General features: G+C 52.7%; 1 protein-coding gene and 1 long non-coding RNA gene across 4 annotated transcripts; one reads left to right on the forward strand and one right to left on the reverse strand.

Moving 5' to 3' along the window:
* Positions 1-1,774: 1,774 nt before the first annotated feature.
* On the reverse strand, positions 1,775-6,289 carry LOC104681396. Its single transcript, XR_750580.2, has 6 exons — positions 6,152-6,289; positions 5,490-5,578; positions 5,006-5,153; positions 4,688-4,721; positions 4,442-4,490; positions 1,775-1,969 (listed from the first exon to the last, which is right to left on the reverse strand). It is a non-coding gene; the product is annotated as an uncharacterized LOC104681396 (long non-coding RNA).
* On the forward strand, positions 6,148-11,511 carry CDIPT (CDP-diacylglycerol--inositol 3-phosphatidyltransferase). Of its 3 annotated transcripts, XM_010387722.2 has the most exons (6): positions 6,148-7,067; positions 7,162-7,296; positions 8,598-8,751; positions 9,193-9,274; positions 10,348-10,429; positions 10,537-11,511. In XM_010387722.2, the coding sequence occupies exons 1-6, from the start codon at positions 7,025-7,027 to the stop codon at positions 10,680-10,682; spliced, it is 642 nt and encodes a 213-aa protein (XP_010386024.1). In that variant the 5' UTR covers positions 6,148-7,024; the 3' UTR covers positions 10,683-11,511. The 3 variants fall into 3 exon arrangements, with proteins under 3 accessions (XP_010386024.1, XP_030780196.1, XP_010386022.1); XM_030924336.1 differs by lacking the exon at positions 6,148-7,067 and having other exon boundaries at positions 7,163-7,296; positions 8,483-8,751; XM_010387720.2 differs by lacking the exons at positions 6,148-7,067; positions 7,162-7,296 and having other exon boundaries at positions 7,613-8,751.
* Positions 11,512-12,588: the final 1,077 nt, after the last annotated feature.

The following is a 12,588-nucleotide window of genomic DNA, read 5'->3' on the forward strand; positions in this document are numbered from 1 at the left end:
GAGACCGGGTTTTGCCATGTTGACCAGGCTGGTCTCGAACTCCTGACCTCAAGTGATCCGCACGCCTGGGCCTCCCAAAGTGCCAGGATTACAGGTGTAAGCCACCTTGCCTGGCCTAATTAAAATTTTATATTTAAATGCAATTAAACATTTTTAGGACACTTGAAAGGATGCTGAAATATTCAGAAAGGGGTGGACTTTTAGGAGAATCTGAGGCAAACTGTATGCATTATGTTTTTTTTTTTTTTTCTTTTTCACGACTGAGTCTTACTCTGTCACCCAGGCTGGAGTGTAGTGGTACAATCTCAGCTCATTGCAACCTCTGCCTACTGGATTCAAGCGATTATCCTGCCTCAGCCTCCTGAGTAGCTGGGATTATAGGAGCCTGCCACCAAACGCAGTTAATTTTTGTGTTTTAGTAGAGACAGGGTTTCACTATGTTGGCTAGGCTGGTCTTGAACTCCTGACCTCGAGAGATCCGCCCACCTCAGCCTCCCAAAGTGCTGGGATTACAGGCGTGAGTCACTACACCTGGCCTATGTTGTTTTATTCTTTAGAGATGGTGTCTCTGTAGTGTAGGCTGGAGTACAGTGGCACCATCATAGCTCACTGCAGCCTCAACCTCCTGGGCTCAAGTGATCCTCCAGCCTTAGCCACCTGAGCAGCTGGGACTACAGGTGTGCTCCACCACACCTGGCTAACTCACGCTGTTACCCAAACTGGTCTTGAACTCCTGTCCTCAAGTGATCCTCCCACCATACTGTCCGGTATGTCCCTGGGATTACAGGCATGAGCCATCACGCCTGACTGAATTATGTCTTTTAACTCTCCAAAGGACCCTACCGAACAGGGATCATTTATTAATCCCATTTTTCAGATAAGGAAACTAAGGCTCAGAGATGGGAATTGACTTCCTCAGGAGGCTCCAATAAATGGCCAAACTTTGTGCAGTTTGCGTTTAGCAATGCAAATACTAAATGCTAAAATGAATTTAGCATTTGCATTGCTAAATGCAAACTGTGCAAAGCCTAATGCACTGCTTTCTGGCTAGTAATGGGTGTGATATGTTCTCGCAGGCATGAAGCCCAAAGATCAGAGGGGAGAGGCTGTAGCTCAGTGTCCCTATCCCCAACAGTGGTGGCAGAGGTGGCTCTTCAGAAGTAAGAGGAGTCCTGCCAGATGCCACAGGCCTAGAACTTAAGGTGCTGGAGTGTGGCCAGGATTTGGACCCATGTGCACATCTGTGTCAACAGGCCAGGTGCAGTGATCCCAGTAATCCCAGCACTTTGGGAAGCCGAGCAGAAGGATCATTTGAGGCCAAGAGTTCAAGACCTGGGCAACACAGTGAGACCCTGTCTCCACAAAAAAAAAAAAAAAATTGAGACGAAGTCTCCATCTGTCGCCCAGGCTGGAGTGCAATGGCACAATCTCAGCTCACTGCAACCTCCGCTTCCCAGGTTCAAGCAATTCTCCTGCCACAGCCTCCTGAGTAGCTGGAGCTACAGGCACGTGCCACCATGCCCGGCTAATGTTTTGTATTTTTAGTACAGACAGGGTTTCACCGTGTTAGCCAGGATGGTCTTGATATCCTGACCTCGTGATCTGTGCTGGGATTACAGGCATGAGCCATCGCTCCTGGCCACAAAAATTTTTTTTAAAAACTAAACACTCCAATGTATGCCCACATCCAGCACTCACATCTAGGGAAAAAAAAAAAAGGTCCCCTGTTCCACACCTCCACCCTAGAGAAACCACACATGAGCACTGCACAAGCTGGGGGAGGGAGCGATCCCCGTCTCTTTATTAAAGCGCTTTCATTCCTGGTGGTGTCCTTGCTGGCTGAGGTTGGAGGGTTGTGTGATGAATCCAGAACACTTTGAAGGCTTCGGGATGATGCTGCTCATGACCAGGAGGTTCCCACCAATGGAAGTGATTAACGAGTGGCAAAAGAGGAGTTCTGAGGCATGTTCTAGGGACAAAAACGGGGGGAGGCATGAGAAGCCAGGAGCATCAAAGAGGGGCGGGCTTATCTTCCAAACTGACTGTTAGGAAGAGCTCCATAAAAGAGACAAGAAAGAGCCTTTTCACTCTTTAGACCCAAGGCTCATGTCTTTTTTATTTTTCTCAAGACAGGGTCTCCCTCTGTCAGCCAGGCTAGAGTGCAGTGGCGTAATCATATCTTCCTGCAGCCTCAACCTGGGCTCCAACGATCCTCCCACCTCAGCCTCCCGAGTAGCTGGGAGCACAGCTGTGTGCCACCATGCCCGGCACATTTTTTAAACCTCTTGATAGCAAGAACTCTGTTTCGCTTACTGCAACACCCCAGTCCCTCAAGCAGTGCTGACACATAATAAGTGCTTAATTTTTATTTTATTTTATTTTTTTGAGACAGAGTCTCGATCTGTGGCCCAGGCTGCAGTGCAGTGGCGTGATCTTGGCTCACTGAAACCTCCGCCTGCCAGGTTCAAGTGATTCTCTGCCTCAGCTTCTTGAGTAGCTGGGATTACAGGTGTGCGCCACAATGCCTGGCTAATTTTTGTTTTTGTTTTTGAGACAGTCTTGCTCTGCAGCCCAGGCTCGAGTGCAGTGGTGCGATCTCGGCTCACTGCAACCTCCAACTCCTGGGTTCAAGTGATTCTCCTGCCTCAGCCTCCTGAGTAGCTGGGATTACAGGTGCATGCCACCATGCTCAGCTAATTTTTGTATTTTTACAAAACAGGGTTTTGTAAAACGGGGTTTTACATGTTGACCAGGCTGGTCTCAAACTCCTGACCTCAGATGATCTGCCCGCCTCAGTCTCCCAAAGTGCTGGGATTACAGGCGTGAGCCACCGCGCCTGACCTTTCGTATTTTTAGTAGAGACAGGGTTTCACTATGTTGGCCAGGCTGGTCTTGAACTCTTGACCTCATGATCCGCCCGCTTTGGCCTGCCAAAGTGCTGGGATTACAGGCAGGAGCCACCACGCCCAGCTCCTCCTCCTATTTCTTTCTTGTTTTACTTTTTTAAAAAATTACCTTTTTGAGACAGGGTCTTGCACTGTCACCCAGGCTGGAGTGTGGTGGCATGATCATGGTTCACTGCAGCATCAACCTGCTAGGCTCAAGTGATCCTCTGGCCTCAGCCTCTTGAGTAGCTGAGACCACAGGTTCATGCCACCACACCTAGCTAATTTTTTAACTTTTTATAGAGATGGGGTCTCTCTATGTTGCCCAGGCTGTTCTTGAACTTCTGGGCTCAAGCAATCCTCCCACCTCCCAAGTAACTGGGACCACAGGCACATGCCATCATGCCGGGGTATCACCATGTTATCCAGGCTGGTCTCAAACTCCTGGATGCAAGCGATCCTCCTGCTTCAGCTTCCCAAAGTGCTGGGATTACAGGCATGAGTGACCACACCCAGCCAGGAAAGTGTGTACGGCTCTAAACAAGGCACACAAAGTCTCTTGAGTCCCCTCTTACCTTGCCTGTAGACTCCAGCTGCTAAACTGCTTCTCCCTGCCCTAAGTACACACAGATGCTCACAGTGGCTCTGCGAAGACTGCTCTTTGCCTTTGTTCATGCAACCCCAACTGTTTGAAAGACTCCTACCAACCTCTTTTTTTTTTTCTTTTTTTCCTGGAAACTTTTTTTTCTTTTTCTTTTTCTTTTTTTTTTTTTTTTTTTTGAGATGGAGTCTCACCGTCGCCCAGGCTGGAATGTAGTGGTGCAATCTCGGCTCACTGCAACCTCTGTCACTATGTTGACCAGGTTGGTCTCAAACTCCTGCCCTGAAGTCATCGGCCCATCTCAGACTCCCAAAATGCTGGGATTACAGGCGTGAGCCAATGCGCCCTGTGGAAAATTCTTTCTTTAGGTGTTACCTCCTTCAAGAAGCTCCAAAGTCTGTAATCCCAACACTTTGGGAGGCTGAGGCGGGCAGATCACGAGGTCAGGAGATCAAGACCATCCTGGCTACCACGGTGAAACCCTGTCTCTACTAAAAATACACAAAAATTAGCCAGGTGTGGTGGCAGGTGCCTGTAGTCCCAGCTACTCGAGAGGCTGAGGCAGGAGAATGGTGTGAACCCAGGAAGTGGAGCTTGCAGTGAGCCAAGATTGTGCCACTGCACTCCAGCCTGGGTGACAGAGCAAGACTCTGTCTCAAAAGAAAAAAAAAAAAAAAGAAGAAGCTCCATGGTTCCTTTCCTTCCTGTCCCAGTTAAGGTTGGGATAAGAGTAATATCCCACTGTGTCCATTTCTATTATGGAAACTTATCCATACTGTATTATAATTGGCCATTTCCTTGTCTGTCCCCACACTGAACTGAACTCTTCAAGAGCCGAGACTGTATCATTCATTTCTGTGTCCCAAGCTCCTAAGACAGGGACCAGCATATAGTGCAAACTCAAAAGGTTTAGTTAATATTGAATAGCCTTGGCAGCCATGGACCCTGCATGTACCTTTTCATGAGGAGTTGGCAGGAGGTGTGCCTTGCTGCGGGTACGGTTTCTGTCGGAGCGGCAGATGGTGGAAGAGAGGCGAGAGGGCTGAGAACTCAGAATTTGAGGATCAGGGCAGAATAGAATGGAAGTGCAGGGTTCAAAAATTCCCCTACCCTGCTGGGATGTGAAACCCTCGCTCTCTCCCCTCCAGGTTCCCCATCTCTCTCCCAGGACAAAGAGCATCTCCCTTGAAGCCTCACTCACCGGGTGTCTGTGCCTCAGGTCTTGGTGAAGAATGCTGGAAGCAGAGGACCTAGTCAGAGAAAGGACTATCCCGGTGGCCAGGAAGAGGTGTGGTCAGGGCAGACGGGGTAAGGGGATTCTCAGCCAGCAGTGAGGAGTAGGTACTGGGTTAGCGGGTAAGAGGGGCACTTCACAGGTCCTAGGGCTGGCTGTGAGATGGGCGAGATGGGCACAGACTCCTGGAGAGTTCAGCTAGCGGTGGGAGGGGTCAGGGACTGGAACCAGGCATGATGGGGGCTGCGGTTCTCTAGACACGATGGTCCTGAGGCAGGGGGTTACCACGTTTGGATATCTGAGTCGCTTGGTCTTGTGTCTGTTTTTTTTTGATGGGCACAGGGTTCAAGTGGCAACAGGCAGTGCACAAAGCCTCCTCCGTGAGTTCTGCACTGATCCGGGACAGGTATTCCTCAGAACCAGACAACGAAGCCTGGGAAGGGAAAAGGCAGAGAGGTTCAGCCTGGGAGCTCCCACATGGAAGTGCTGGGTGTAGGAGTTCCCAGGCTGGGGCCTGTGGGTCCAAGGAGCTTGCTCTTGAAGGACTGGGCCTTGAGATTTAGCTAGAAGGCTCTGAATCTGGAGGAGTGGGGTTTGGTGGAGGTTTAGAGTCAGGGCCTAGTGTTGAGAGCTATGGGTCTGGGCTTCAGGACTCAGGGTTGAAGTTAGAGTCTCAGGGCTTGTGGCTCAGACCCGGGACGGGGTGCCTCTGCCTGGGAGGCCTTCACTTCATTACACTCCCACCTCTAGGGCCCCCTGCAGTGCTCACCAGGACCTCCTCTCAAGGAGGGTGCAGCTTGAGACGGCCAGCTGCTCTTCTTCTCCCCCTCATTCCCCATCGGAGTGGACGCCATCCCCCTGGGAACAGTCGAGGCCTGTGTTGACCTGAGAAACCAGCCCGCTGTACCCCAGAACCCAGCTCACCACCATTCCCCGGGCCCAGATTTAAACAAGGCCTTTAGAGGAAACATCCCGCTGCCTCATTCTCTCTCTCAAGAAAAAAATAATAATAATAATAAACGTTGCTTTATATCTTCGGGAGTGAGAGGGAACTCCCGCAACCCCCCACCCCTCACCCCTTCGCCTGGTGGGCCTCTCCTTTCTTCCCTCTCAAGCCCCTTCCCAAGCTAAGGCAGCCAACTTGACGACCCAGACCTGGCAGATGGGTGGAAACCTTGGGCTACTAGGCAGAAGGGGAGACGTGGAGGCCTAAGGACCTCTGGTATAGGTCGTGGGGGACGGGGAATGGGAGATGGGGAGGAAGGCTGGAAAAGGGGGAGCCGGCTCCGTGTCGCTACCGGCGGCTATAAAACCCTTGGAGTCTGCGGAGGTTCCGCAGCCTGGTTGCTAGGAGATCAGGGGTTCTAGAACTATAAAGACAGAGGAATTTCCTAGCTCGCCCCGTTTGCTCCTCCAGCCTCCCCTCAGTACCCCTCCAGGTGCCTCCTTGGGGGCAGTGACCCCAAGCGCCAGACGCTTGAGAAGTTTGAGAGGATGACGCAGGTGGAGCCTGCGACCTAATCCTCCCATCACAAGCGACACGCGAGAAGCAAGCCAGCTTCAGGGCGCTCTGGAGCCTCTCTAGCCGCCTGGAGCCTGCGAGAGCAAAGGCGGCTGCAGACTTAGGGGGCGGGGAGAAAAGTGAGGACTGCACCAAATATCCTGGCCTCTCGGGGATGCAAAGACTCAGGAGGAGAAATTTTATCGCCTTTTTTTTGCCTCCAGGAAGTCACACCCTCCAGAAAAGGAAAGTAGATATTTTTATTCGGCCTCTTTCTCTTTTGCTCTTTCCTTTTCCGTTTCTGCCTTTGCTCGACATCAATGGTTGTTTCCTCCCTCTCCCCTTTGCGCCTTGGTACGAGCCAAGGGAGAGGAGCGGAGGGAGGAAAAGGGGAAGGAAGCGAACAGGACTTAAAGGGGCCGCAACTATTTTTTAAGCCACTTTTTTCTCTCTCCAATTTTGCAACGACGGGCGCGGAGGAGGAGGTTCCCGAAAGCCACGAGCAGCTGGAGCAGCGGCGACCGCAGCTGGAGGCCCGGAGCGCCTGCGGGGCGGGCAGAGGCGAGGGAGGTTGCGGGTAGGAAGGGCGGGCTGCGCGCGCCCCCTGCGCCCCGCGCGTCTCGGGGCCGGCCCATGCTCCCGACGGCTGCGGGATTCAGCATCTGGGGCCGGGTTGGGGCGGCGGGGTCCAGGGCGCAGGTGGTGCGGCCGATGAGCCGGGCCGGAGGCTGAGGCCGCGCGACGGGGCTGGGACAGCGCTGGCATCTTCAGAGCAGGCCCGGGGCAGCAAGGGAGGCGCTGCGATGCCAGACGAAAATATCTTCCTCTTCGTGCCCAACCTCATCGGTGAGTGCTGCCCGCGGCCCCGGGCCGGACGAGGGGGCGAGGGGCCTTGGCGGGCTCCCTAATCCTGCCCTGTTTCCCCGCGACCCGTTCCAAGGTTATGCCCGGATTGTCTTCGCCATCATTTCTTTCTACTTCATGCCCTGCTGTCCCCTCACGGCCTCCTCCTTCTACCTGCTCAGCGGCCTGCTGGACGCTTTCGATGGACACGCTGCTCGCGCTCTTAATCAAGGTGACAGACACCCCTCTCAGCCAGCCTTGGGGCCCAACAACCCCCTGCTCCCTTCCCTGCCTCCTCGGGACCTCAGAGTCAGAGGGCTGTCATTCCCATCTCTGAAAAAAACAGAACAGGATGGCCTGGGGTTTTTTGTTTTGTTTTGTGTTTTGTTTTTGAGACAGCGTCTCGCTCTGTCACAGGCTGGAGTGCAGTGGTGCGATCATGGCTCACTGCAGCCCCCATCTCCTGGGCTCAAGTAATCCTCCCACCTCAGCCTCCTGATTAACTGGGACTACAGGCGCGTGCCACCACACCCGGCTAATTTTTAAATTTTTGTAGAGACTGAGTCTTGCAGTGTCGCCCAGACTGGTCCCCAGCTCCTAGCCTCAAGCGATCCTGCCTTCCTCCCAAAGTGCTGCGCCCAGCAAGAATGGACTGATTTTGTAGCAGAAGGGATTTAAGCTAGCTCTTGAGAACTCACTGCTTGTGAGAGGTGTGGATTAGCAAGACATGACATGGCCATGGTGCTGCTGGAGGTCTCTCTGAACACAAGTCCATTCAGGCCAGGGGCGGTGGCTCACGCCTGTAATCCCAGCACTTTGGGAGGCCGAGGCAGGCGGATCACGAGGTCAGGAGTTCGAGACCAGACTGACCAACATAGTGAAACCCTGTCTCTGCAAAAAATACAAAAATTAGCCGGCTTGGTGACGTGTGCCTGTAATCCCAGCTACTCAAGCGCTAAGGCAGGAGAATTGCTTGAACCTGGGAGGCGGAGGTTGCAGTGAGCCGAGATTGTGCCATCACACTCCAGCCTGGGCGACAGAGCAAGACTGTCTCGGGGAGGAAAAAAAAAGTCCTATCAACAGGTGTTTCCTGGAGTCCTACTGTGCCCTGCATAAGTAGTTGGGGTTCCAGAAGGCATGCTTAGAGGGAGGATGGAGAGGGAAGGGTGATGGCTTTTGGAGGGTTCACTAATTTTTTAATCTGTTCTCCAGACCCAACTCTAAGGCTTCACCTGAGGCATCAAGTCTCTTTTTCTAGCCCTGGAGCCTTAGTTCTGGGGTTTATGAGCTGCAGACATAGCTTTCCTCTCCTCCTACCCTGTTCCCTTCACTCTCATGCCTTTCTCAGTTCATGCCATGCTGACCTTTGCCCACTAACCTCACACACAGCCTGTTTTCCAACCTGCGTTCCTCCCCAGGCAGGTGGACACTTCCAGTCTTCATTTACACCCTCCATCAGAGTGATAAACCAAATATGGGCACCTGTCCTGCATCCTCTGCACCATAATAGCCCCTGCCCACCTAATCTTCCAGGAACCCGGTTTGGGGCCATGCTGGACATGCTGACGGACCGCTGCTCCACCATGTGCCTGTTGGTCAACCTGGCCCTGCTGTACCCTCGAGCCACGCTGTTCTTCCAACTCAGCATGAGTTTGGATGTGGCCAGTCACTGGCTGCACCTCCACAGGTCTGCCGCGATTCTGGGGGCCTTGGCCAGTTAGAGACACTACAGTGGGGTGGGCTGAGCTTAGATGGAAGGGTGTCTGGGATGGCACTAGGCGTCCTGGAAGGGCTCCTTTTTAGCTCTGCTTTGTAGAAGGACCCCAGGCAAACACGCCTCTCTTTAAAGCTTCAGTCATGTTTACAGTTGCATTAAGCAATTCTTAGGACTCTTCTAGCTGGATATTCTAGGATTCCAAATAGGTGACAGCTCATAGGAAGGGGCATGGGAGCTTTGAAATGTGTCATTTGAATCCTGACTCTGCCCCAAAATAGGTAACTGGCTTTGGGCAGGATATTGGTCCTTAGCCGTGCCCAGTTTTCCATCTGTACAATAGGTGTTAACATGAGGATCGGATGCACAGTAGTGGTCGTGAAACCTCATGGGTTCCCCTGTTTTCTCCCCAAGTTCTGTGGTCCGAGGCAGTGAGAGTCACAAGATGATCGACTTGTCTGGGAATCCAGTGCTTCGGATCTATTACACCTCGAGGGTAAGCATTTCCTGCACACCCCGCCCCTCAGGCTCTTGGCTGTGGGAAGCCCTGGGCTGAACCCTGGTCCTAGACTAGGACAAGGCAAGGGCACACAGCAGGGCCTGCCCAGTCACTCCAGGAGGAGGGGCCTGTAAGCTGAGGTGTGGAGGAGGAGGATTGGTGGGGAAGGCCTGTGTGAATTACTCCAAGGAACAAGTGGGAATGAGGCCTGCAAAGAGGAGGGACTGAAAGAGGAGAGGGAAATAAGCCAGAGAGGTTTGCAGGGCTGGAGTGTGGACTTGATTTCAGGAACACAGGCAGCCTCTGGAAGGATTTTTAAAAAGATAATGGCTGGGCATGGTGGCTCATGCCTGTAATCCCAGCGCTTTGGGAGGCTGAAGTGGGGGGATTGCTTGAGGCCAGGAGTTTGAGACCAGTCTGGGCAACAAAGTGAGACTCTGTTTCCACACACACACACACAAAAACCTTGAATTAGCTTAGCCAGGCACAGTGGTGCATGCCTGTAGTCTCTACTTAGGAGGCTAAGGTGGAAGGATTGTGTGAGACCAAGGTTTTTTTTTTTCTTTTTTTTTTGAGACAGAGTCTCACTCTGTCACCCAGGCTGGAGTTCAGTGGCGCGTTATCGGCTCAGTGCAACCTCTCTGCCTGCTGGGTTCCAGCGACTCTTGTGCCTCAGCCTCCTGAGGACTACTAGGAGTCTAGGACTACTAGGATTACGGGCATGCACCACCACATTCGGCTAATTTTTATATTTTTAGTAGAGAGGGATTTCGCCATGTTGGCCAGGCTGGTCTCAATCTCCTAACCTCAGGTGATCTGCCTGACTCAGCCACCCAAAGTGCTGGGACTACAGGCGTGAGCCACCGTGCCCGGCTGAGACCAGGAGTTTTGAGGCTGCAGTGCTATGATCATACCACTGCATTCCAGCCTGGATGACAGAGCGAGACCCTGTCTCTAAAAAAAGAAAAAAAAATAATAATATGCTGAGATTGCACCCTCATTAGTGCTGGGGGGCAGGGGGTGGCACACGCCTGCCTGTTGCTAATGTGGCCTGTTTGCTGTGTGTGCAGCCTGCTCTGTTCACCTTGTGTGCTGGGAATGAGCTCTTCTACTGCCTCCTCTACCTGTTCCATTTCTCTGAGGGACCTTTAGGTATGAGATGAGGGGCGGGGCAGGAGGATGGGACGGGGATCTGGCCTGCCCAGGGAGATGGAGGTCCCCTCCTTCGGGCCCCAAACTTCCCTGCTGCCTTCCTGCAGTTGGCTCCGTGGGACTGTTCCGGATGGGCCTCTGGGTCACTGCCCCTATCGCCTTGCTGAAGTCGCTCATCAGTGTCATCCACCTGATCACGGCTGCCCGCAACATGGCTGCCCTAGACGCAGCAGACCGCGCCAAGAAGAAGTGACGCAGGAGCCCTGGGTCCTGGCTGCCCACCTGCCCTGGGAGTCTTGCTGTGCCACACAGCTCCCCACCCCCTGCTAGGAGGTCCCAGTCTCACGCCTTCCTCATGTGTTGTTCTACCTGCTGGGATGGGGGTCAGCCTCTCTTTGGTGACGTCATGTTCTCTGGGATCCCGAGAACCCAGGCCTCAAATCAGCGAGGTTACGCGGGAGGCCCCATGCATACAGGTGGTGCTCCTGGGGTGCCAGGACCGGGCAGTGTCACGCCCTGCTGGCTCAGCCCTGGGGTCCGAGATGCTAGGGACAGTTGAGTGAGGGAGATGGTGTGAGGGCCGCGTTTCCCGAAAGGCAGGGGAGTCAGACCTCCGCCCCCAGCTAGAGCAAGTCTGGGGCACCGTGCCTAGGAGGGAAGAAGCCTGTCCACAGCCTTCCCCGTCACCGGCTTCTCTGTCCTGTCTACCCTGGTCCTGGCGGGACTTCACTATTTGACTTGCTTTCCTTTCAGATATTCTTGGCTCAGGGCCTGGGTTGAGGGAGCTTAGGGAAGGACGTCCATCTGGGTGCTTTTCCTCCAGTTTGCTGGCTGGCTTCTCCGTCTATCCACAGTGACCTCACAGAGAGGCCCTCCTGCCACCCATGCTCATGCAGTGTCCCCCACTTGTTTGATCTCACTGACTGTCTACATGTATTTATATTCTTGGTATTTTCTACCCTCACTGGAATGTAAACTCCATGAAGGCACAGACTTTTCTTGTTCCCTTCTGTATCCCTAGAATAAGACCAACCTGAACCTGGCATATAGTAGCTGCTTAATAAATATTAGTCCGTCAATGAGTTGGTTTCTCAGAGTGTGGTCCTTAGACTGCCTGTGGAATATTTCTATTTCTCTTTCTTTCTTTCCTTTTCTTTTCTTTCTTTCTATTTCTTTTTTTTTTTTTTTTTTTTTTTTTTTTTTTTTTTCAGAGACAGAGTCCTACTCTCTCGTCCAAGCTGGAGTGCAGTGGTGCAATCATAGCTCACTGTAGCCCCAAACTCCTGACCTCGAGTGATCCTCCTGCCTTAGCCTCCCAAAGTGCTGGGATTACAGGCGTGAGCCACCAAGCCTGGCTGGATAAAAATGCAAATTCAAGCCAGGTGTGGTGGCTCACGCCTGTTATCCCAGCATTTTGGAAGGCCAAGGTTGGGTGGATTGCTTGAGTGCAGGAGTTCGAGGCCAGCCTGACCAACATGGTGAAACCCCATCTCTACAAAAAATACAAAAATTAGTCGGGTGTGGTGACATGTGTCTGTAGTCCCAGCTACTCAGGAGGCTGAGGTGGGAGGATGGCTTGAGCCTGGGAGGCAGGAGGGAGAGGTTGCAGTGATCCATAATGGTGCCATTCCAGCCTGGGAGGCAGAGCCAGGCAGTCTCAAAAAAACAACTTTGGCCCGTCTTGGAGGCTCACACCTGGACTGTAATCCCAGCACTTTGGGAGGCTGAGGTGGGAGGATCACTTGAGCCCAGGAGTTCAAGACCAGCCTGGGTCACATGGCAGGACCGCGTCTCTATTAAAAAAAAAAAAAAACAAAAATTAGCCAAGTATGGTGGTGTATGCCTTAGTCCCAGCTACTGGGGAGGCTGCAGTGAGAGGATTGAATGAGCCTGGGAGGTCAAGGCTGTAGTAAGCCATGATCATGCTACTGTACTCCAGCCCGGATGACAGAACAAGATGTCTCAAAAAATAAAATAGGTGCAACTTCTTGGACCTTGCAGCCGATCTTCAGAGTTAGAGGCTCTAGGGATGGGCCCAGAAGCCTGCAACTTGAATGCTGGGGAATTCTTCCAGTAATATTGAGAAACACTGTTCCCTCTTTTTGTGGGCTCTTATACTAGGCATTGTTCTGGGCATCTATCCCCTGTCATCTGTGGTT

Source organism: Rhinopithecus roxellana, chromosome 20 (assembly GCF_007565055.1).
Source record: "Rhinopithecus roxellana isolate Shanxi Qingling chromosome 20, ASM756505v1, whole genome shotgun sequence".
Taxonomy (NCBI): Eukaryota; Metazoa; Chordata; class Mammalia; order Primates; family Cercopithecidae; genus Rhinopithecus; species Rhinopithecus roxellana.

Bases quoted from the DNA above. Each gene is read 5' to 3' on its own strand.
- CDIPT (XM_010387720.2), top strand. From the start codon at position 8,234: ATGGCTTTTGGAGGGTTCACTAATTTTTTAATCTGTTCTCCAGACCCA. The intron at 9,275-10,347 runs GTAAGCATTTCC...CTGTGTGTGCAG, and splicing joins GGATCTATTACACCTCGAGG to CCTGCTCTGTTCACCTTGTG. The intron at 10,430-10,536 runs GTATGAGATGAG...GCCTTCCTGCAG, and splicing joins TTTCTCTGAGGGACCTTTAG to TTGGCTCCGTGGGACTGTTC.